Source organism: Branchiostoma belcheri, unplaced genomic scaffold (assembly GCF_001625305.1).
Source record: "Branchiostoma belcheri isolate BF01 breed outbred unplaced genomic scaffold, Haploidv18h27 scaffold11, whole genome shotgun sequence".
Classification (NCBI taxonomy): Eukaryota; Metazoa; Chordata; class Leptocardii; order Amphioxiformes; family Branchiostomatidae; genus Branchiostoma; species Branchiostoma belcheri.
In genome coordinates this window covers 653717-678301 of record NW_017802491.1, presented here as the reverse complement: position 1 = coordinate 678301, position 24585 = coordinate 653717, and the positions used below count along the sequence as shown (strand labels likewise).

General features: G+C 44.8%; 1 protein-coding gene across 1 annotated transcript; it reads right to left on the bottom strand.

Moving 5' to 3' along the window:
• Window positions 1–5788: 5788 nt before the first annotated feature.
• On the bottom strand, window positions 5789–23732 carry LOC109483795 (ras-related protein Rap-2a-like). The gene is made up of 3 exons (XM_019786913.1): window positions 22579–23732; window positions 7955–8098; window positions 5789–7503 (listed from the first exon to the last, which is right to left on the bottom strand). Exons 1-3 carry the CDS (start codon window positions 22744–22746, stop codon window positions 7135–7137), a joined length of 681 nt encoding a protein of 226 aa, XP_019642472.1. The 5' UTR covers window positions 22747–23732; the 3' UTR covers window positions 5789–7134.
• Window positions 23733–24585: the final 853 nt, after the last annotated feature.

Here is a 24585-nt window from a genome sequence, read left to right as displayed (position 1 = left end):
GCGTGCATCGCACGTTGCGCAAGTGGTGAGTGAGTTGTACGTGCTTACACCCTTACAACGTACGATCTCTGTGCGATTGCAACTTTACCGTAAGGAGGCCGTACTCACACGTGCGTCTTCCGCACGGCACGTACGGGGCACGCGCGTCGCTCGTACTCGCACGCACGTGTGGTGAATCCGCAGACCGCACGTAAAAAAAGTTTTACATGCACTTAAAGTTCTACGGCGTGTCTGCGTGCTCCCAAATCCGTAGGATTCCGTTCGGAGGCGGTACTCACCACGCACGGATGCCCTACGTTTGCCCACGTTTTTGCACGTAGACAGCACGCAGAAGCACGTACGGCGGGTTGTGACCGTCGGTTTAGTGGTTGTTCAGCCCCCCGATCCCGTACCGCAGCTGGAGGAGACACATCGGAAACGACAAGCGGGACGCCGGTTCACTACCTCCCGTCACGACACAGTCCTTCATCTACGGAACACGTGAACACTTCATTAACCATCAACCATACAGTGCTACAAAGTTCTTTATTCATAACCAAATTAGTTTACATCCGACGTTTCGGTGACAGCCAGATTTTGCCCTGAGGAAGGTAAAAACGTCGTCTTGTAAAACTCCTTTGTTTGTAGATAAAGAACTTTGTTATGCAGCCATTCAACATCTTGATAAAATTATTCGCGGAAGGGATACATCGACAATACAATTACTTATTATACACCTCATCCATTCGCTAGGAGAACGCGTAACGCTCAACTCGTTTAACCGTATTTCTACGGGGCGGTGACCACAAGGCAACCGACGAGCGACTGAAAATCATTTTTAAAGATTATCTAATTATTTAGAAAACTATTTTATTACTGTTCATTGAGATCGTTGGACGACGTTGGAGACAATCGAGCGATCCCTGAAAGACCGTCGAGAGATTTGCATAGTTTTTAGTCAGATTCCAAAATTTCAGACTTACTACAAGGTTCTCAATACTGTGTGTGTCTACCGGCACTATACACATCACAGCGTCGGCACGACTGTGTCTATTGTGAATCTATACTGAATCTGCCACGCGCCTTCAGCCTAGCGCTAAAAATACCTCACAGGAACCATTCCGGATATGGACACCCATTAACCGCCTGGCCCCGCTAGCGCGTGTGTGGGGCGGTGGCTTTTATCTCATAATAGAAATTTATTTTCGGACCAATCAAGCAGATGTAGGGATCTTAGTTTGAAAGTTCAGCATTTGATGCCTTTTTTTGTCTCACTGGAATAGAATCGCATGTTCTCTTAATACAAATCTGGGTAATAGCAGCATTAACTCCATATGCGGAGGTTTTGTTTTCGGTTTGTCAGTAGAGTCGTAGGAAGTGTATGGGGGAGAAGAGTGCGACCGCAGAATGTCAGGAAGGTCGAATTGGAGGTCAATATTGTGTTCTTGCAGGCTGTACATGCGAGGAAATGACTCAGAAGTCGAATTGGAGGTGAAAATGATCTTCTTCAATGCAGGCTGTGAGGAAGTGACAGTGAATCATACACAGCACCAGCGAGAAATCTATAATAATGAATAAAAAGTTTACAACAACTCGATATCTTGTTTTGGAGTTGTATTCAGACTGCAAACACCCACATCTGAAGTGGTTCACCGTTAAAACACCCTCTCTTATAACACAATGAGATCATATTATTTAGCCGTAAGTATTTTCTGTGTGCTCTCACGCACCATTAACACCTCCCAGCGATGCCGTACTCATGCTGTTGTACTCTCTCTTCTGCTCTCTCGTGTCCTCTCTGTAAATAACAGACCTTCCTGTGCCCGCACGTCAAACACGTACCCACGGCTTCTCGAGTTTTGAGTACGCGCCTGGCATTTCGCGCTTCTCCGTTAATTGGACTTACAGGATGCGATGATCTTTTAGAAGTATTGAGCCAACCTGAGGCGTGTTAAGCCGAGTCGGCAGTCTGGGGACTTCGTGTCTTTGCAAATGTCAAACTCCTATCTTAAGGGTTCTCGTCTGCCATGGGATCATAGCTCAGTCTTTTTTTTACTTTATTGAGATTTACCATATTTGTGGAAAGATATTTGATTGACACAACAGGTGGCCAACGCCTTTCCAGGTTGTCAGCCCGCACCAAATAAGGACCCACCGTGAGAAAGCTTTAATACAGTCCATCCAAAATATAATATTAAGTAGAGACTCTCTCGTTTTATGAATAAAACACACACACCCTGCTTCCGGCGGAATCGCTTCGTGATGTTGCAGAATATAACTTGAAAGCCTTCCGTGTCTAAAAACAGATCGTTTGAAGTGATAAACATAAGGCTTCTGTCCATGTGCATACATGGAGGTAGGGCCCTGTTCACACGGAAACGCCTAAAACCGCATTTCGGGTAAATCGCATTCCTAACATCCGGTCCACGTGCCACACGTTCCTTTCAAACCGTGCCCGACCACAATTCGCCTAAACTACATTCATTGTTGTTTGGTGAAAACAAGCAAGGTGCGTGTTGTCAATGTCGGAAGTCAACGACCTGCTTGCTTGTGCCCCCCTCCCAGCGTGCCTCGGCCAAATGCCGACGTGGTCCCGTCAGAGGCGGTGAAGCTCGTCCTAGAATGGACACATTATTCGGTCATTTCTGCTCTTTAAGTTGCTGTCACGTAAATTTGGTATTGCATATGAATAAAAAAATATCACCCCGTAATGGATGACCGGGTTAATATGTAGATTAAACCGAAGTATCATTGCGTTAAGACTGAAGTCGGAATGCGTTGAAGCGGTTCAAAACTACCTCCCAAGGTGATTTGGGATCTAGGCTCTTTCAATGCGATTTGGATCGTTCAGATGGGGCCACTTGAATCCTGCTTCGGTGGAATCTGGATCGAAAGCGGTTACAGCGTTTCCGTGTGAACAGGGCCTATGTTGATGTTGTTCTTTCATCAAGACCAGTTCTTTAGATGATTGAATTACCGTTTATATATTTGATATTCAGTTCTTACCCATGCATATGTTCCGCAGTTTCTATTTCATTGTGAACTGTTCTTTGTCCTTGAAATTATCCTTCGGGCAATAGTTTGGAATAAACAATAATGTCCTAGAGGCGTTTCTTTTCAGTCCAGAATTAGCTGGTGTGTTACGCCGAAAGGCGGTTATACCGGCTATACAGATACAGATACAGAATTCTACAATAACAAACTTTAAGGTAATCTCATTATAGGCAAGGAACAACGGTCGGGTTTCAAAGCAGCAGCTTGAATGGCGAATCAGGTTTTATTATTTGGAAGTCCCCAGTAGGCGGCCGCGGGAAGCCTAGGATGCAGATTTCACGGATTTTCTCAGTCTGAAACAAAATAGAATTAACAAAATAGAAATGCAATTACTTTCACAGATACTGTTGCCTGCAAAATCCTAATTTGAACTGGCAGGCATTCTGCACGGAGTGTAGCTTTGTCTTCAATAGATTCTTTTGAGACTTCTTGTTTCTTTATTGCTCGGTGATGTGTTGGCGGCTTCTACGGGAATAACATCAGCAGTTGGTGAGGCATCTATTGTGAAGGAGTCAAATTGGCATAATTGCGAGGCAAGTGGTTTGGACACCGCTGGTATTCTTCTAGATTAAGTGTCAATCTGAAGTGATCTTACGTACGCGTTGTTTACCATTTTCTGGCGATGTACGTGCAATTAAATTGTACAAAAATAGCGCAGTCTATTGAATAGTACACAATTGTGACTGCATATTTTTATGTGTTTTTAACTTGAACTTGGAAACTAGTTTGTAACATGAGTTATAGTGGCGCCAGGCTGACTGATACATGTAGTTTGGAAGTCACTTTTGCCCAAAATCATAATAACGGTTGAAACGTTCCGAAAACTCAGCCAGCTTGAAAAGCGTCGGTCTTCTGTGCTTTCAGATATTTTACAAAATATATTTCGTATTATTCATATTTAAACTCAGTAGCGTAGTCAGCGAGTTACTTACGTTAATTTGTGGTTTAAAAAGTGATATTTTCCACAGCAAACTTACCACGCTTAATTTTTGGTGATTTTGTTGCCAATGTAAGAATTAACTGCACATCCTGCCTGATTCCTGGGACGTTCTATTATAGGTGGATGGGGTTGTGCATGAACTAGCACAGATACGATTTAAAAGAAAGATTATCTCTGTCGCCAAATTTGAGAAGAGCGAGTGCACTACTGATTATGGGAATTAGCATAAACAATGGCAATCAGAAGGCTATTCTCCAGGCACGACTGTAGACACACAGTCACATATATTAATTCTTCATTTTTGTGTCGACGATAAGATTGACATATCAGGAAACACGAAAGCACGAAAGATAAAACTGTGGCAAATAAATGGTGTTGTCAGTTTGACATGTGGGGAAATAATGAGGGAGAATTGATGAGCTGTGGGACCACATCCATCACAAAAGCTGCCGTAATTACCCCGCTGCTGATTATTTCACACTAATTGGCGCTTGTTATAACTTCAAAGAACTCCCAGGGATGAGCATGACAGGCCGCAGCGCTTTAAATCTGGAGCGTTACTTGTACACTTAGCCCCCTTTTCCACCAGGATAGAATTGTCTGGATCGAGCCGAATTGGTTCGGTTTGATCCCACTCGAAGCCGGACCAAAGCGAATCGATTCGGCTCGATCCGGATAATCTTATCCTGGTGGTAAATGGGCCATAGTCTCGTATATATTTGTTCATAGTATATGGTAGTTAATTTGGTAGTTAAAATGATCTCTCACACTACAACAGGCGTTAACCGTTGATAACGTTTATTTCTCGTATATTCAAACATCAAAACACAGAAAGGTACAAAATGTTATTGGGTACAAATTTCCATGGCAGGAAAGGCCATGCTCTTCTTACATCTTAAGTATCTGTGGGCCGCATATTGCACACTGACAAGTCTTCGTTCTAGTTTTCCTACAATACATAACTGTACAACACAACGCTCGTCAGTCAAAGGGTACGGATGTACGTTTCTGCCTTATTTACAGCTATATGGCCAGCAACCGCCTTTGCGTGTACACGTGCTCAACAAAAAACTGTCTTAGGTCCAAAAAAAGGTATATAGATCGTCAACAGTTAGCGACAGAGTCTACTTGACTACCAAGGTGGGCTTGCAACGTGCATCTTGAGTCTTAAAACCGACTGATTTTGACTCTTTTAACTCTACTTACTGCCGATCCTTGTAGCTTCTGCTTGAAGAACTCAAGAAGCGCTCCATGTCCATATCTTTCGACTGCCCCCTAACCAGACATCCTCAACCGTCTAAGACCAGGAACAGCGTCTTGCGAATAAGGACAATTAGTTTATACGCAAAGGCGGTTTCTGTCATTATTTCGGCTTCGTTACGGGTAAGGCATTTGGAAGTTATTTCTTGTCACAGGTATGCGGTATGTAAAGGTGTGCGGGGCACAGGAAGCAGCTACTACAGTCCACAACACTCCTGTGGTTGTTTAGACAACGCTAAAAACTGGCCAATAGGGGTAAACAATTTGCCTGAGGTGTCAGGTACCCAGCCACACTTTTACCCAGGCAGACCAACTACTCTGTCAAATTATACACCCCTTTCGGCCAATTTTTTGCTTGTTCTATAATCATCAAGTCTGTCTGTCTGGTGGAGACTATATGAAGTTACAGGTATTACAGCAGCAGTGACGTCCACAGCACAAGTCATTACATAACTGACACGTCGCCGTTAGGTGTAGTAACATTTGCAAGATACTTGGTACTTTTTGTTCTATTGCTTAAACATGGATTTTGAAGTCCACATTTTCCACCGGCCCGGTCACTTCATCACTTGTCAAACAGTTTATTATCTCTAGTCTCTATCAGACTCCAAGGGCTGCTGGAAAACAATACAAAATGGAAAATGGCCTAAATATTAAACCAGAGGACCCTTAACACTTGCAAAGTGTACTCCGATCCTATGGTTGACTAACTTCTGTTGTATGTTAGTCAGTCTATTTCCCTCATTTCTACTATTTTCCAACAGCCCACTGGTTCTTTTCCGTTTCAACGATCTGTTATGTGAAATATTATCCAGTCTTTTCCACCCACAAGAAAGTGGGTGGTGCAAAATCTAACGAAAATGGCGCAATTTTTCCGTACTGAACGAATTTCCCAATGCTGAGTATACAGTAAAACTATGGCCTTGAGTACAAAACTACAAAATCTGATCAATACAATTTTATACACGCACAGCTCGACATCTACATACCATTAAAACAGACTTTCACAACTTCAAAGACCGTCTCGTTGATAACATAACAATTACTCCTACGCCCAAGTCACCCGTACATATAAAACACTTAATCCAAACATGCCTACAGCGTAGCTGTTCATCGTTTGGCATTTACCTTATGATCCAGCTAGTTTCGAAGTATCTTCAGAAGCACTCAATTCCCATAGGAACCATACTCACATCGGAGTTCAGACTAAAACGAGCTTGGGCGTTTATATACAGCCTTATACTGGAGTGCGTAATTTTCCTCGTCTGATGATTTCATTAATATTTCATCATAATCATAACACTGATTTTGTGCTGGTTTATTGCTGTGTCTCAATAGATATAGATCATATACATCAGAGATGGCATTAAGACCTCTGCACACACTGGCGCCACATTCGAGGCACCCTTCAAAACTTTTAAATTGTCCCCAAGAACCGACTATATATGCGTCTTGCAACGTATAGAACCTGGCCCTAACCTACTGTATCCGTGCTTTGTTGAATACAAACCTCCACACTCCAAATCTTCGTCATTGTCACGTCACTGCGTCACAGAAGCCCCGTTACAAAGTCTAACGCCCCCATGGGAGGGTTTCATAAGTTCGCGTTATGACCAGATGCTGGTGAACGAAGTCATTTCTTTCTGTATCTGGGCAGTGTGTACTGGGCTATGTGCGTACATAACGACGACTAACATTTGACTATACACGGACAGGATATAGTAGAATTGTCACATTCCCACTGCACGTTCAAACATTTAAAAAAGTGATTGTTTTAAGATAGTATTGATATGCGATGCTCCAAGCTTCACCATGTTCCCTCATCCAATCAACAGCTTCTGTTCTGTCCGTGAGCTGATTCTAAAACTTCAACTGTCCAGGACAAGATCCCGTTGCCATAGCTACTGGACTTTGCAAGAGCTTCTTCTTCTAGTGTTCTGTCTGCGCATGCTCGGCTTCTCCTCGTCCTTGCCGTGAGGCACGTGACCGTTGGTGCTGGGCGTGACGGGGAGCGAGGCCCTGCGCCTGCGCAGTGCGGGGGACAGGTGACACGGGATGTGCGCCTGGTGCAGCAGCTGCTTGAAGATGTTGACGACGTTGGTCCTCTCCTTGGCGGACGACTCCAAGAAGACGTGTTGCCAGGCCAGTTCCACCACCAGCTCGGCGTCCTCCTTGGGCACCTGCCGCTTGTCCTCCAGGTCGCACTTGTTGCCCACCACCACCACCGGCAGCTTGGCCATGCCCGCCTCGCCGCGAATGTCGATGATCTCCTGTGGAATGAGGGGGAGGGGGGCGGGGTTAATGTGTTGCCACATCAAATGGTATCATGTTTCAAAATAGGAGAATGACGAGTGTGCAACATTCGTATCAGATTTCAGAGCCAACTGATCAATGTCACATCCCCGGCGTCAAGCCAGATACATGATCCTGCCAAATACATGACTCCGACACTACTTGGGGGGTTCCATTATACCTGAGACAAGGGGTGGGAGGGGTTTAGTCATGATGTGGGAGACTAAACCTAACCTAACCCCAATCGTAAGTCTAACCCTAGCTCTGAACAATGATCCCAACCCTAACCCTAACCCTTGCCTTGAACGCCTGACCTCTCAAGTATGTGACAGCTCAAAGATTTGGCTCAACACCGGCAGGGCATGAGCATTCGTGACAGACACGTGGCTGACACGTGATTGACATGTGATAACACGCGAACACACATACCTGTCTGATGTTCTTGATTTCCTCGAAGGACTGCGGGTTGTCGATGGCGTACACCAGGAGGTAGGCGTTGGCGTTGGTGATTGACAGTTTCCGCATGGCGGGAAATTCAAACGAACCGCTCGTGTCCAGAATGTCCAGACGGACCTTGGGAACGAGAACAAAAAAATGTCTGAAATTAGTTTTCATACATCCAAGAAAGTAGGACATAGGTGTTACTGTATCAGCAATGTAGGGTATGATTTAGCGTAGAAGATGAATAGATATTTTATGCTGACACCAAACTCACCCCGATGCCCCCCCCCCCGTGACTTTTAAAGGACACTCCTTATTTTCTTACGCCTCCTACTGTACTACTCATGTTGTTGCAGGCGTTGCAGGGACCTCCCCCAATTCAAAGTTCATTTTCTGGGTATCACGAGAAATGTCAAGTCCCGGTTGGTGGAGACAAAAACAGATGGAGGGGAGAAACTCCCTCCCTGCCGGTCGATACGCGCGTGTGCCCGGCACATGCATCTCCGCGTGCCTTCTCCAGCGGTAATTATTTTTCTGCCCTTTAAATTATTACAAAGATACCCCGTATGTGTCTGAACATCTCCTGAGAGCAAAAATTCCCCAACGAGCAGTAATATCAGGATTTGCTTTATAAAATCAAAACTCGCAGAATGAAACTAGCTGCACACTGCATCAGACATCCTGACATTGTAGCATCCAGGCTTGTCCTTTGGAAACCCACTAAAGGCCAAAGAAGTCGAGTGAGACCTAGGATTTAACTACATCGACAACCTCATATCAGACACCAGCTTAACTGAAGTAGAGGAAATTCGGTCTCTGATGGAGGACAGAGAGGGATGGCGCATATCGAATGCTTTCACGTTTGGTTCAAGCGGGAGCTCAACGAAAGAAAAGTAATTTGGATTTAATTTATTACACGGCAGGTTTTGACTTCGCAGAAGGACGAGATCGCAAGTAAGAACAAATGACAATCATTTACAAAATTATTCAGTGGACAATCCTCAGTCTGTTCATTTATGTGTCAGAGCGACTAAAGTCAGTCAGTCCGCGAGAAAGCGCCCCCTAGCTTGCAAAGCGTAACAGCAAAATGTCGAATACACGCAATAGTCTAGTGGTACCAGTAAGCTCATCTATTACAAAATCGAAGATCCTTTCCAGTCCTTATACCAAGCTAGTATCACATAGTTATCTGGAATAAAGCCGTTGGAGAGATTGGTTGAGATTGCATTCCTCTTGTCAGATGTACAAATGTACGTATATACAGAGCAAAGCCCACACGACATCACACGAATCAATCAAAAGCGAAAGTTACACCATCTTTACAGTCTGCCCAACACATCACAAATCACGATAACTAGACTCAGGTCACGTAAATGCATGCTCTGTGGAGCATTGATAATCCTTGCAGCTCACGGGGCGCTTAGCACCAATCTTCGGGCTCTCTATTTGCTCTTTCCCCGCCTGATTTATGGAACAGTTGCATGCTCCGGGCAGCGGCATCGTCTTGTTTCAAGGCCTGCAAGTCTCTCGTGCATGCCGTAAACTCGTACGGCGCGGTTACACTCATCATAGGTCGCCGTGCGATGTTGATGTCGTACCGGCTGTGACTGAACCGACGCCGCTGACAAGAATCTAAGACAGTCTGATTTTACGGTACACTCCCGACTATCCCGTGGATGCTCTCAGTGTTCAATTGTATGAGAAATATGAGATACAACCATCGTGGGTTACTTTAACACATAGTCTCTCCTTGGCTATCTTGACGAGCTGTATTTTTTGACAACATATCACCTTCTGGTCCTCTTATTTCTTCTCCTTGACGAAAACTGTCACAGCTATCAGTTTCCGTCCAACAGAGGATTTCTCAATACAGCCGGGTGCCGGTAAGTCGCCGTTTTAAATATCCCATCAGGTCAGGCGCCACATCAGACTGTACAAATCTGCATTTCTCCGAGCCCTTTACTCATTTCATTTGTTACACAAGACAAAGGATCTGTACAAATCAATATTTGAGGTCTTCTCTAAAGTCATTTTCAGTCACGGTCTGTCGCTGATAACTTGACGCTCGTACATACATTGGATATAACGGGACGTATTCTGGTTTCGCTGATTCTTATTGAGAACAACATAGAATTTACATGATTCGTTGAGGCCTGTCCTTTCTGCCAACTCTCGATATTTTGGGGAAATTTGGTAACGTTAGCAGCTTGTTTACAGTCTCTTTCCTAATGGACTACTTTTACGTGTCTTTTACTGGAAATATTATTATTCTTTTGATGATCTATAGCCCAATATTACGACTTTCACTATGAGCCCATCCTCTCACTATTACGCCCTTTACCTTTGTTCCAGTGGATCTGTTCCTCATACCAAGACATTGGCTAAGGGGCACTATTGATATATGTAGAAGCGTTTTAAGGCCCATAGTATCCTTGCTGTGATTAAGTTTACACGCCTTTTAACGATAACTGTTGGCTCTTCCACTTTGCCGTGTGTTTACCTGCTGGTGAGCTTTAGTTTAACACATTACTCCAGAATTAATCGCCACCATCAATCCAGCGCACGTCCTCATTACCAACTCAACCTACAGTCAGGTTAAGCTAATATTTGTGGAAAGTAATGAATCACAATACATTTGCTCAACACGGTTTATGAAATATGGTGTTTCAAGCGACTGTCGTCACTTCAAAGATGCCGGCATTGGTAAGAGAACACCAACACGTCAATGCATGCATCTCCGTACTCCCGCTAAGACCACATTAACTACCGCATTTCGCATGTAACACGCGACCCTTCCTTGCTAATGGTGCGGTCACATATATTCATTCACCGCAGGTCGTCGTACAAATTTTGATGCAGTAGAATCTATCACGCTGCGACAGAACCAACTACGGACAAAAGTAGTCTATGGCCCCATTTCCACAAGGATATAAAATTGTCCGCGGATCGAGCCGAATTAATTCGCTTTGATCCGGCTTCGATTCGGCTTTGACCCGGCTCGATCCGGTCGCGAATCAATTCAGCTCGATCCGGACAATTTTACGCGAGTAGCTAGGAATGGCGCCTAAGACAGCTTTTGCAGTAACAAAGCAGCTGAATTTTGCAGGACGACTATCCCAAGAATGCGATCGTTCGACGACTGGGCGCTAAGACGAAAACATCAAGATCCACATGTATGTCAATCACTACTCCGGACAACAATATACCAAAGGCCGAAAGACCAAAGTAATGCGGGTCGATGAAAGCAGTGGTTCATTTCCGCTCCGCCTCACAGAAAGGAGATATATGAAATTGCCGGATGTACCCTGCCTGGTGGTAATAAGGCCACATGGACGCTATACATGGTGGGTAATACCATACATTTATTTCCCTAGGTCTTCTCGCTACACCTTTAGCGTTTCTTTCTATTTTTCGCAACGACATGCGTGCTGGGGTTGACAATCACAACGAAACAAATGATAGGGGTCAAGTGACCATCTCTGAACGCTTGACTTTGTCGCTCCTTCAAATCAACCCTTTAACTCTGTTGCCTTAAATTCATATAAAACATCTCTTCCTATACTATGGAGTTGTCAAATTCTTAATCTGACGACAGACTCAGTCTATCCCGAGCTATGCTGTAAAAAGCAGCCACGGTTTCCATCTCGCCGTGACGAATTCAGCTGCAGGCTTCCGGTACTGGAGCTCATAAACGTCTTATCTTGGCCGCGCCAAAAGGTCCCAGGAGCGCCGCTGGGACAGGCGAACTTTAAGACAGCATTCAGCTCGTCAAGGATCCATTCATCTCGAAATACCTGCCTCACTTTGGTCTGGGGGTCATTTGTAATAACTTCAACAAGACATCAAGTAACACGACAACGTAGTCATGGAACTGACTTTTACGGCAACACGAAGATACAGACTAAGAACAGGCAGTCGCGTTTAACGTTGAATACCATGACAGGGCATAATGAGGGCAAATTTAGGCCAAATTTGAACGCCAAATTTGGAAACAGAAATAGGACACTAACCGAGAAAGTTTTTTAATGATGAAAAATTGCTACCGTTTTCTGATGACTCTTGTTCCCTGCAATCTAGACCAAATCTGGAAACAGAAGTAGGACATTAACAGAAAAAGTTTTTTAATGGTGAAGAATTGCTACCGTTTTCTGATGACTCCTGTTTCCTGCAACATTAGCCGGAGTTACCATGTGGTTGTGTTGGTCACAGGCTTATATAGGCCGATTATCATATAACGGTACAAAATAAAATTCGTTGCATCACAGGTGCAAGAGTCTTGGTGATGGACCACCAACAGTCGCGAACAGCAATACTTGCAACGCAGTCAGCCGTAAACAGCTACAATTACCTTTATTAAGTGCATTACATGCGTTTGTAACTCTAGAGTGGCGCAAATGGGGGCACACAATTACCCCCTCCCACTAGCCGTGCGGCACGGGGTCGCTATTTGCCAAATGAAAACCCCGCCGCTGCCGATTCTATCACCCCTGCACCGGGAGAATGATTGCCGCGAGGGCAATCTTCTTCCGCGACAACAGCGGCGTTCTTTGTGATGGGGGCTGATGGAATAATTGCATTATGCAGACTGGGGCGATGTTTTTGTCTGTGAGAGCGGCGCCACAGTATTATCCTTCCCTGTGTTCCTTGATGTCTGATGGAATCAATAAACAAATCGTTAGTATTCACTCATACTTTTAAAACATGTATACAAACATACTTGTTTTGTACGCTGTTCTTTCAAATAATAGCCAGTGATGTATCTTGTGCCCTTTGCCCCAATAGCACAATGGTAGTATTTTCCAGTGCCGTAGCAGGATAATGCAAGAGGTTTAAGATATGCCGCTGGCGCCATCTTTATTCTGATGTCTCGGTACTATGTCGGTTCTGCCATACGCCATTGAAGAAGAACATAAGAGAACATAAGGGAAAACAGCTCTCCCGATGAGCTCGAGTCGGTGACATCAATGGGACATTTACAGCAGCTACACGGCAGGTGGTCTTCTCGACCACCGTGTGATTTGTAGAGCTAGGTCGATATTTTTTTATTCACATATATCTATTGGATATTGGGCAAAATGCACAAGTTGCTTATATAACACCTCCTACTCATAAGTGTAAAACACATTGACAAAATAATATGCATAATTACCCTGTAAATGTAAAACCAAAATAAGTACAAACAAGACAAGTTGGTGATCTATCAATTACGAGAATCTACCTGTACAGTGAATGAAGGTTTGAACTACATCAAAAACATTACAGTTTTGTAGGTGTAAAAGTGTTGTGGACCCTCGTAGTAGTAAGGAACATAGGGAACTGTCATTGAGATACTGTAGCTCTACTGTAGAGAGATGATAACAGGCCGATATTTGCAGCTACCCGAGCAATATGTACGTTTGTATTGACGTAAATTTCTTTCAAACTATACGACCAAAGTCGTAGAAAACATGGCGCCTATAAAGAGAGTTTCAACATGACGTTCCAGCGACTTGTTGGCTACATTTTGTCCCAATTACAAGACCGCACGCTATAGATAGTGCTCAATTTCTGCATGCACGATTGTACCTCATTTTCAGTTCCGGTAATATTGTCCAATGTTCTGATCGAACGACAATAACGTAGTTGTAGGAATGGCTATTAAGTCATTGCCTTTCTGTTCCAATAGTCTACCAGAATATTAGAAATTTAGTCATATTTAGAAATACAGCAGAATCTACCCCTAGCATGAGTTGTAATACATACAATAGTCGCGTTAATTTGAGTGTTTACTTCATATTTTCCTGCCGTCCCCTCTATGATTACATCGTCCATTTTCTCATGATACGAATGTAGTCCCTGTTTAGAATGTGTTAAACCATTTATGAAATCCCAGTAGTATCTCTTACATTGTACCCATTACATACATTGCGCGAATGTACTTTTGAATGATTGATTGATTGATTGATGGATTTATCCTTTGTGTATCATGACCAGGGCGGTAGAAATTGAAAGAAAACACGGTGGACACACTTGGCATTGGAGTGTACCACATGTGTCACGCAACCCAGTGCGCTCTTGACAATGAGATCTCCCGAGCATCTGGCTTCTCGTCATTAAATGCAATTACTGAAAGTGCCTTCGGCGCAATCTTCTCCCATCTCGCCCGCTAAAGCACCTATTAACGGATGTTTTTGAGGAAGAGATCCGCGTTCGCGTGATGCCGCAGCGGGGGGTGACCGTGGACGAGCGCTGGGGGTGACAGTCGGTGGCGGTCGTTCAACTCTCGTGTGTTCCTCTGGGGCTTGCTTCTCCAACAAGGGGAGTTCTCAATATATAAATCCTACAAACACATCTGGAAGTTCCTCCACTTGATATGCTGAGTGATGTGTGATGAATTAGCCTCTACCAGGCTTCGGGAGACGGCTGGAAAGAGTAGAACTTGGCCAAATAGAGAGATAACATGCCGAGGGAGTTGGTCCGCTAGAGAGTACATTTTTCTGCACCTGAATGCCACACTCTCTAGCGGACCAACTCCCTCGGTATGTTATCTCTCTATGATTTGGCCAAGTTCTACTCTTTAAGTTTTACTCTTTCCAACCGTCTCCCGAAGCCTGGTAGAGGCTAGTGATGAATATCGGTCACAATCGGTGATGACTGTGTAGCTCAGTTGTTCACCATTCGGCCGTGCACTCAAGTTGTATTTTTTCCCTCCCATGTTACTCATTAATGGCGAGAGAATATCCCTGAATTAAGTCCTTTAAGCATAAAGAAAACTCTAAACGTTAGACTAGTAGTTAGGCTGTCTATTCGTTGTGTTAAGATGTTTTGGTTTTGGATCAAATAGGCACCGTGTTAACATGGTTACCTTGCACTTAGAATGTCATCTGGTCACGTTGACGTTGATAGCTCTTTGTGAAGTATATATGATATATATATTGCGCATTACCTGCATCTGTATCTGCATAGCCGGTATAACCGTCCTTCGGCGTAACACACCAGCTTCGCATGCACGCGGCGCGGCGGCAGCTAGCTACCTGTACGCATATTCATCTCAACCAAAGAACGCGGAGGTGTAAGCTAACCCAAACCGTAAGAATCGTAACCATGTAATGTCACAGTCTAATCATAAATCACACTTTGAAGCAGCCCTCACGCTAAAAGACGTTTAGTCACCCACACATTTTTGTCTCCAAGTGAGATCATGTCTCACTTCTCAATCATGCCAGACCAGATCACACCACCCACCCTCTGGGCGTGACGTCATCATGACGTCACCATGACGTCAAAGACCGATAAGTCTGACCGGTGAAACGCTTGGAACCAGATTGACACAGATGTTTTGTAATTGATTTTAATTGTCCGGTGGACACGTCTGCAGGAGTTTGGAAGTTATTTGCGGATCGAATTTCCGTGGAATCTATATGGAGGCAGCGTCTAAAGTGTTACGTTCTTGCCGCCGGCCGATTGACGTAGTTAGATGCAGGCTTACCCTTGAGACTCAAGTGGGTTTGGCGACATAAGGACCAGCTGTTCGGACTGGCCGGGAGATGGAGGGATCAGGGGAATTTCTGTCGTGAAAAGCGTTCTTGCGGTCACCAGATGACGTACTTAGCGCACGTGCCTACCCAACACTGACTACAGAAGGATATAAAATGTTTGTAGGGGGAAAGATTGTGGGCGGATGCAAGAAGACATTTGGGGAAGGCGCCTCTTGTGGTTCTTAAGAAACTCTTGTGGTATCAAGTTAAGTTCACGCACGCGTACGTAACGTACGCTGAGTTTGTTAGTCTATAGCTTCTGTTCTTATCTCAGATCACACTATCCACCCACAGACATGACGTCAGGATGATGTCACAATGAAGTTTTGAAACTTTTTAGATTTAAGTAATCACGAATGGTTTGATATACTTAGGCACACAGAACTTTGTTTGAGGAACTAAATCATGTATTCTTATTTCTTTCTTGGCCAAAGTTTGCTTTATTCGATGCACATCCATTAAAGTAAGTCCCTGAATGCATACCCACGTATGTATGTGTTGTCATTGACGCAGTTTGCCGCAAACTTGTACTTAATATGTATGCACTTTTAGGGCAAAAACTGTTTGAACTTGGGAAAGCTGAAGGTAGATATCAGGAAATACCCGAATAAAACCCACCTTGGGGTTCTTCTTAAGTAAATCCCTACGTAAAATACATTAGAAGGCTCTGTGTGCCACCGCAAAGCACCAGAATGACGTGGCTAGGTTAAATCCTTGACTTTAAGTTTCAGGATGGTGGAACGGGAAGGATTTAGAGTGTTTAGAATCTGTACGTTCGTGGGTTGAAGGTAAAGAGAACGCCCGTTGGGGTTATTCTATTGAAAACGTTAAACTTCACTCTTTATGCATGAAGGAACCACCGGGTACAAAAACTGGTTGGGAAACCTCCATGTTAACAAGAAAGTGAAGTCAGTTTTATGGCCATTTTAAAAAAAAATGTCTATGTGGTACATCAGGTTCCAATGCTCACACGTACATACAAATTGTCATGGGAAATATATCTCATCGAATGTTCGTACACAATTGTACATTCAATTAAAAAAGAAATTATTGATAGTAAGATGCGAGCAAGCCCCTACTATAATGGCTGTTCTTGCCATGGCTTATCTACACTAGGACTTGGAGAAGGATGCAAATATGGGTCACAAAATCGAGCAACTAGTCTCTAAGCAGATGTTGGGCACATCGCACCCTTTCCTGACAGCAAGACTACTCTGGCGGTTGTGTGGATGGCTGTCAGATTCAGAGAAGAATGGCAGTCAGAAAACGGGACCCCCGTCAAACATCTACTTGGATATTAAGTAACAGCTCCGGTTTCACATCCAGTAGCTCTCTGACATAACAAGATGGCTGCCGCCCCGCGTTGTCGGTAATTAAAGCCGACAGTCTGAAACGGCGACAATCAGCGACAAATTACCTCCAACAGGGCGGGTAATACCCGCTAATAAACAGGCTTTTCATTTTCCCTCCGGGGAGTTCGCCTTCCCCGAGCCCACCTGTTTGGGCACGACACGCAACCTGCCGACATGATTAGTGTTATAGTTACAGGCCCGTTTCCTACTAGGGTAAAATTGTGCTGAACGAACCGAATTGATTCGATTTGATCCGGCTTCGATCCGGTTCGATTCGGCTCGGTCTGGCTGGAAGCTGGCTCGGAGCCGAATCAAAGCGAATCAATTCGGTTCGATCCGGACAATTCTATCCCAGTGGGAAAATGGCCGGATTAACAACAAGAGCTACAAAATAGTAAAATTTAACAAAATATGGAAAATAAATTGACAGGGGGGTGATCACCATTGAGTTCTCCACAGCGGAAATGTTATCCTTACTGAGGCTCACCGCTCTGGCCAATTACTGACTCTTTATGTGCCGTTATACCATCCATTACCCTTTAAGAAGGTCCGTGGAGGCTTAGTTATTCATTAAAAATGCCAAATGGCGTGACAGTGATGGACTAGAATGCACGTACAGCCACTTGTGAAAAGTAAAACACAAAGGCATTCAGTTAATTCTTTTAGATAGCCGCCACCTCGATGAAATGTTTAAGTCCGTATGACAGGAACATATGGCAACCTTATGGAATCCTTTGTGCACAGAGTTTCGGACGATATTTTTTCCTTTCCTTGCGAGGCCATTGTATCCAGAACCGTGCTTTATCCAGAACCATGCCCAGACACGGTTCTGGATAGTCCAAGCGTATCCAGAACCATGCCCGGAGCAAATATACGTTCGCGGAGACTATCCCGAACTGTATCTGATCCTAACTCTAACTCATTCAGGATTAGGACTAGATACACGTAGTTCTGGATACAATGGAGGCCGTACTTCTGGTTCTCACAACGGCAACAGATGTTTCAGCACCACGGACAGCATCACCATCTCAGTTCCATGTTTCTCCTGTCTCCACGCTAATCCTGGCGAGGGGCAGGTGTTGTGTTGTGTTGCTACAGAAACGGTTGTCATGGGGATGGTTATAAAGATAGTAACAACATGGAGAAGGTTTCCTACCATATGCCGGCGCTGTTAATTGACGTTATTTTTATGGCCGTATTTATCAAGTTCGCAGCTCTTGTCACACAGAGTGCCGCATCACACTAGGAGCGCGATGTGCAAACATAACCCACTGTTTTGTTTGTACATCGCTCAATTATTGTTCAAAGAAATGATGTCTGAATTCAACCCAAATGGAGATCACAGGCTAAACGTGCGCATAGTTTACCGAAGAAGCAGAAATTATTATTAATAACAGCGCTAGTTGTATCTAAATATTTATTGAGTCTTTGAAATAGCGTAAGCGAGCCTTTTGATCATACAAAGGCACAATCATAGAATCTAACCAATAATAAGAGTATATAGTGTGTCGTGGACCGAGATTTTGCAAACACAGAGCCCGTTGATGACTAGGCAGGCTTTGATTCCTGTTGGGGAGAGATAGACAGGTGCATTGTGCGCGCTGCGATCTGCACACAAAAGACCCTGCATTTGTTGTCGCTGGTTTCTAGTTACCAAAGAACGGCGGCTGACAGAAGAACTGCGGGTGTTGAGTTACACGCTTAGGGCTATTCACGTCGCTAATTACACGGGCTAGTCCATTCATGAGGGTAGGGTAGGGGTATTCTGGTATCTTATGTATATTTAGGCTTAATAACGGGGGAAGAAGGTACTTTATAATCTAAGAATTTGCACGCAAGTAGAAATGATACTAAGAGTTCAGAAATTTTAACCATTACTTATAGTTAAGTCTTCTGTCCAAATTCAGGAGCGTTAAAACATGTTATATTTCCAGATCTCCCACGATGTCATTCGTTCTGTTTTATCAGCACTATAAAATATATTTTTTGAGGTAGTTGCTAAGATACTAAATATGATTTTATCCAGGGCATTATGTCTGTAAACACTGTGGCGATCACACGCCGGGGAGGGCATTCCGCGCCCGGGAAACCGCAAACCGACCCGCGGGGTGACGACCTCTGCAGCCTCCGGGAACCCGGGAGCGTCTCCGACTCTGTACAGTTTACACAAACCGAAAATCGTTCGTTACAGGGAACAGGAGAAAGTGCTTGTCTTTTCTGCGACTGTAAAACTGTATGTAGCTTTATTGGTTGATAACAGCCCAATTGCTTTGAATCAATAGGGATCAAAGAGCCAAAGGCATGCTGTACCAACCGTGCTCCATCCTACAATCTGCCCCATCCCAATCGTGACCCATTTCGAAAAGGGAAAACGGGTTCGGACATAAATGCGCTTCATTTCAAAACGTTTCGAAACGTGATTAATCTTAGATAAAGTCTACCATGTCAAAACTGCCGTTCAGTTGTGTGACAGGTGATACTGAGTAGAATCCAGAAAGGTCGAGGTACGAAGAGAATAAACACAGCGGTAGGTGATCTATGACAGCAGAGACTACTACGACTCGTAACAACATGCTGTGTACTACAGTCAACCTTCCAGTCCAAAGGGACGTGGTTTAGTTGAAAAGATGTTTGTGACAAGTGGTCTTAAAGAAACCCCGTTGAGGCCGAATATGAAAGCCCACACAGGTTACTGACCGCGGCAGTGGGATGTCACAAGGGGGCAATAAAATCGGTTTTCCACTGATGTTCCAGCTCTCCTGCGTGTTTTTCCTCTACAAAATGTCAGAAAGTAGGACAGAAGGGATGGGGTGAGCGACCTTTAAGTGGCGACGTGGCGTTTGTTTGTTTGTTTCGCATTTACACTGTGCAAGGGCTGTAAGGTTTGATTCACTCACACAGAATTTGACCCCTACACTTTTTTTTATAAGTGATTGGCTCCTCAAACACGTGACGTCCTATCCAAGACGTCCCTAACAAAGGCTAGCTATAGTATCTCATTTTCACCTCAGTCGAGTGAGAAAATAGGTGTAAAATTCCTTTCTCTATAGCACAACGGGGCCTGTCAGGGTTTCAAAACCACAACCATTAGATTCTAAGAACCTAAACACAAGAAAACAACGCCACCTTGATACCACCTTGGCTTCGTTTAGAAGAACTCGGTGAAGAGACCATACCGGCTTGTCTGTGGTAACAGGTTACGGTAAGAATGAGGTCACGTAGAGGGTAAGTGCTTACAAGTTCAAGGCCGATCAGAACTCGCCAATTTGTGAGGACACCGGCTTCCTCCCCCCGCCTTCCGGTATTCCCGCCTACGGTAATCTCGGTCAGCTCATGCAGGACGGAAGTGCTCATCCAAACACAAACCAGCCCTGATTGTGGGGCGGACTTCCTTACACACCTGACCAAGCTAATCTGGACTGTCAGGCGGTCTTTTGTAACATCCGTACCGAACAGGATGTTTATAAATTTAGATGAGGTACATTTAAGCACTCCTCCCATAAAATGTGACTTTTGATAGTTCTATACGACATTAGGCTTGATGCGTCCGTGAAATTTTAGAACGGAAATGTCTATCTGAGTCAAAAATACAAGCAAAATTTAAAGCGATGTGATCCCACCGTGTAGTGAAGTACGCAGGTAGTTGGGAAAATTTGTGTGGGAGGAGGTAACGTTATATCACATCAGGTGCCTTATACCCCCGTCACATTGTCGACGAGCTTCGGCCGTATTTGTCAATCGCCGAAAGATCGGCCGATTTTGAGATCGACCGACGATCGCGCGTATTTTTGGCTTGAAAATCCTCGTGGTCACATTGTGCGAGGCTCGGGCGATCGCTTGGGAATACATCTATGATAATGAAGTCCCTATAACATGGCAAGCAGATGAAGCAAGGCCAGTGTATCCACCTAAACATGAATAGTTTGGCCAATTTTTATGTTTGACCTGCCGTAATATTTTTTTGCAAAGTAATGGAGCGGACTGGCAGAATAAATAGAAATATAAACAGGAATTCTGTGAAAGATCCAACTCAAATACGACCACAAGAGCCACAAATTTACACTACCGTCTGGTTAACACAACGACCACCTTCTTAAGCAGACAGGAGTCGGCCGAAGCTCGCTCGACACACGGGCGTACGTCGCCCGAGTTACGTTCGACGATCTATCGATGTTCGCACGATGTCTAGACCATTCAACCAAAATGTACAACAACATAATGATTATCATTATATCAAAATCTTTTTTATACACGTATACGTGTACCTGAACAAAGCTAATAAGATATATTATTCTAAAACTTAACCTCTATAGATCTACTTCTGTCTAAAATAGTATGAATCCTCCGGTAAACAAGTTTATTATCCATTCAATGGCATCAAAGTAGACGGAGGTAAAAAGAGCCATGCAATATAAACTTCAACTAGTAAGTAATATCTCTCTATCACATGACGTTCTTGTGGGCACCATAAGAAACAAGTCAACCTTATTCCAGAATGAACAAGACAGTTAGTGTAAAAGTCAATTTATTATACAACCTCCTAAAGGAACAAGAGTAAAGGATTTCATTTGCGTTCAATCAGTTGGGTTCAAAATCTAGACTAGGCATTTGACTTTATATAGTGAAAACCTTTTAATTTTTCAAAAGTGTTAACAAATGTTGATTTAACAAAAGTACAAAAAGGACAATTTTATCTATTTTTATCCTTTCTCGTAAACATAACGTTAACAATCAGTGGGACGTTGCTCCTGCAAACTTTACAAAGTATACTGTCAATAAAATCTGAAATAAATGTCACAGGTGCCAAATAAATAATAACTTCACAGGAGCTCGACCGAGGCTCGTAGAACCTTCGTCCGACACTGGCACGAAGATCGCTCGAAGCACGCACGATTTTAAAAACGTTGCGCAAGTCGGGCGAGGTACGGAAGAGGGTCTCCCGAATATTTCGCGAAGCTCGCGCGAGGGTCGACCGTATTCAGCGACCATCGCCCGATTTTTGAAGACAAAGAACGGCCGACACTCGTGGGATGTACGCCCGAATATCGGTCGACTCTCGGTCGTACAGGGACGAGCTACGGGCGAGGTACGCGCGAGCTGGAAACGAGCTCTGCGACCTCAAAAATCGCCGGCGACTAGTCGCTGATGTTAAGAACACGTTTCGCGTGTCAGCGAGCTTCGGCCGACTCCAAAAAATCGCCGGCGATCCCGAAAATTCGCGCGATGCTCGACGGAACATCGGGCGTACTACGGCCGTAAATGTCGTTTAGAGGTCGCCAACTAGTCGGCCGATCGATTTACGCGCAATGTGACGGGGGTATAAGGACGACGTGGTTAGCAGAACGACTTCCGCCCCCCACCCTCCAAAGTCGGGAGTAATGCGGAAACCATCATCCTACAATCTGATGGTCTTTAGTTTCACAACTTCCGTCTTGTGTAGGATACGATGCTGACTCCCATCTCCACCCCCAGTACCCGTTACCGATGCGGCTATGAAAATATAATGACGACGACAGTTTGTTGATATGAGTGCCGGTTGCAGCCTTTAGGAGTACATAAAATCAGCCTGGTATCCAAAACTATTTTAGCTCTTTTCGTTCATATGGCAAATAGATTACGCCGATTATTTTTCTCTTTATCTACTGTGAACATTTTCGTCATGATATGTCTCCTACGTGGTCAACATATTCCCTCAGATGTGGCGGTATTCTTCCTAATAATTATAACAACCCCAGACACCCACCTTGGTCTCGTAGACGTCGTACTCTGTGCAGTAGAGCTCCTCCACCGTCTTCTTGTACTTCTCGGTGAACGTCTCGAACAGGAACTGGGCCACGATGGCAGACTTGCCGACCCCCGCGGCGCCCAGCACCACCAGCCGCTGCGTGTACTGCTGAGGCTCGGCAGCCATACCGACAACTGTGCGCCTCTGACAGTCCGGTATCGACCTAGAGTGGTCTGCCTACGGTCTGTGTGCCTCTTGCAGTCTGGTCTTGGCCTAGCGTGGTCTGTGTGCGCCTGGCAGTTCGGTCTCGACCTGAGTCTCGGTCCGGTCTGTGGTCTGACGGTCTGTTCTCGACCTAGCGTGGTCTACCTACGGTCTGTGTGCGCCTGACAGTCCGGCGTCAGCCTGCGTGGTCTGCCTACGGTCTGTGTGCGCCTGACGTGGTCCACGTTGTTTACCCTTCTTTCCCAGTCTCCTATCGTTCTGGTCTTGTTTCTTAGCGGGGTACCATGCGCCTGCTCCCGCAGAGCAACCTGCCGCTGCCCCCTGCTAACTCCGTAAGCACGGTCACTACGCTTGCAGGCGTGATGCCACCGTTTTCAATCCACAGCTGGATGGAAAGACACTTTATAAACCTCCCAATAAGTCTTCCCTCTGAGATGTTTCCCGCTCGCTTGGCAACGGAGATGGTTTCTTCTTTTCTTTTTTCCGAAGCGGCTTTAAACCTTGTTGTCTGGCATTATAGACATCAATAGTGCAGCCTATAGTAGATTTGTGTTCTCCGAAAAGAGGCTGCACCCACGCCTTCGGACCACGCGGCTGTGTCCCGCGGCAATACTGCACCCACGCCCGCGGACCACACTGGGGCTTCTCCCGGCGTTCAGCTCAATCCCTCCTCTTGATCTTGCACCCGTCTGCTTTCACTCCGGTGCAGACGCGCAGTGGGGTGAAGCCGCGGCGTTCCGGATGGGGCGTGCAGGCGACTGGTGGTTACTCGCTGCTTACCGCACTGGTTAACGGCAGAGAACCGAGCGGATAAAAGAGTTAGGCGGGACTTTGTCACGGTGACTTCCACGATAGCAAGCTGTTGCGGTCAGCGCCTCTAGGAGGACAGTACGTTTTAAAATCGCAAGCGCTTGAAGTCAGCGTAAAACTCACACAGGTGAGAAATTATCCCACAGAACTGTTTTGATCTATCTGCTTTGAGGGGCTGTTCAGTTAATGACAGGAAACATTTGGAGCCAGCGTAAAACTCACACAAGTGAAGAACGCCGGACTGTTGTTTTAGGGGACCGTTCATCTGATGACAGGAAACGCACACAGGTGAGAAACTCTCTCGCCGGAAGTATGAAACTAGTTAGGGAAAAAAAATTCGCCGGGAGTTGCTTCCAAAACGAGCCTGTTGTCTTGGCGGCAGAAATTGAACGTGTGTCACTTTTTAGTAGACCTTTGAGCCATGATGCGGTTTCACGCATCCTTGTAGTTACTAGTACTAATAGGTTGGTGGCTCAGGATCTTGAATTCGAATCCATGGCAGGTCTCATGCAAAGGCACTTTATACTTATTTCCTTAACAGTATAATGATATCGAGTACTCAGATGAAAATAAATACCTAGCTTCGGTTATTCTTCTCATCATCGTCTTCTTTTATCATAATCACAACGACCTCATATTTTTGAAAGGTTTTTTCTACAATTAAGATTAGACGCTTTCCAGCGGCCAGCGTCAGGACCTGACGAACTCTGCTACAGCTACACCGCACTACAGCGCCACCATGCGATAAGTAGTGGTAGCAGAGTTCTTTATTTTGGACTCTCCAAGCAGAAGGTTAGGCTTCTGCTTATTTTTGACGTGTTTTATGTGTGTTTATGGGGCTTTCTTTTTGTACTGGTATCTTTTTTCGCTTTGGTGGCGTATTGGATACTGCACTACCAATCATAATAACTGTCAGCCAAAAAAGATCTTCCCGGAGATATAAATTAGGTCTCAATGAAAGCTAGAAAGTTGTACAAGCATTTGCAGATG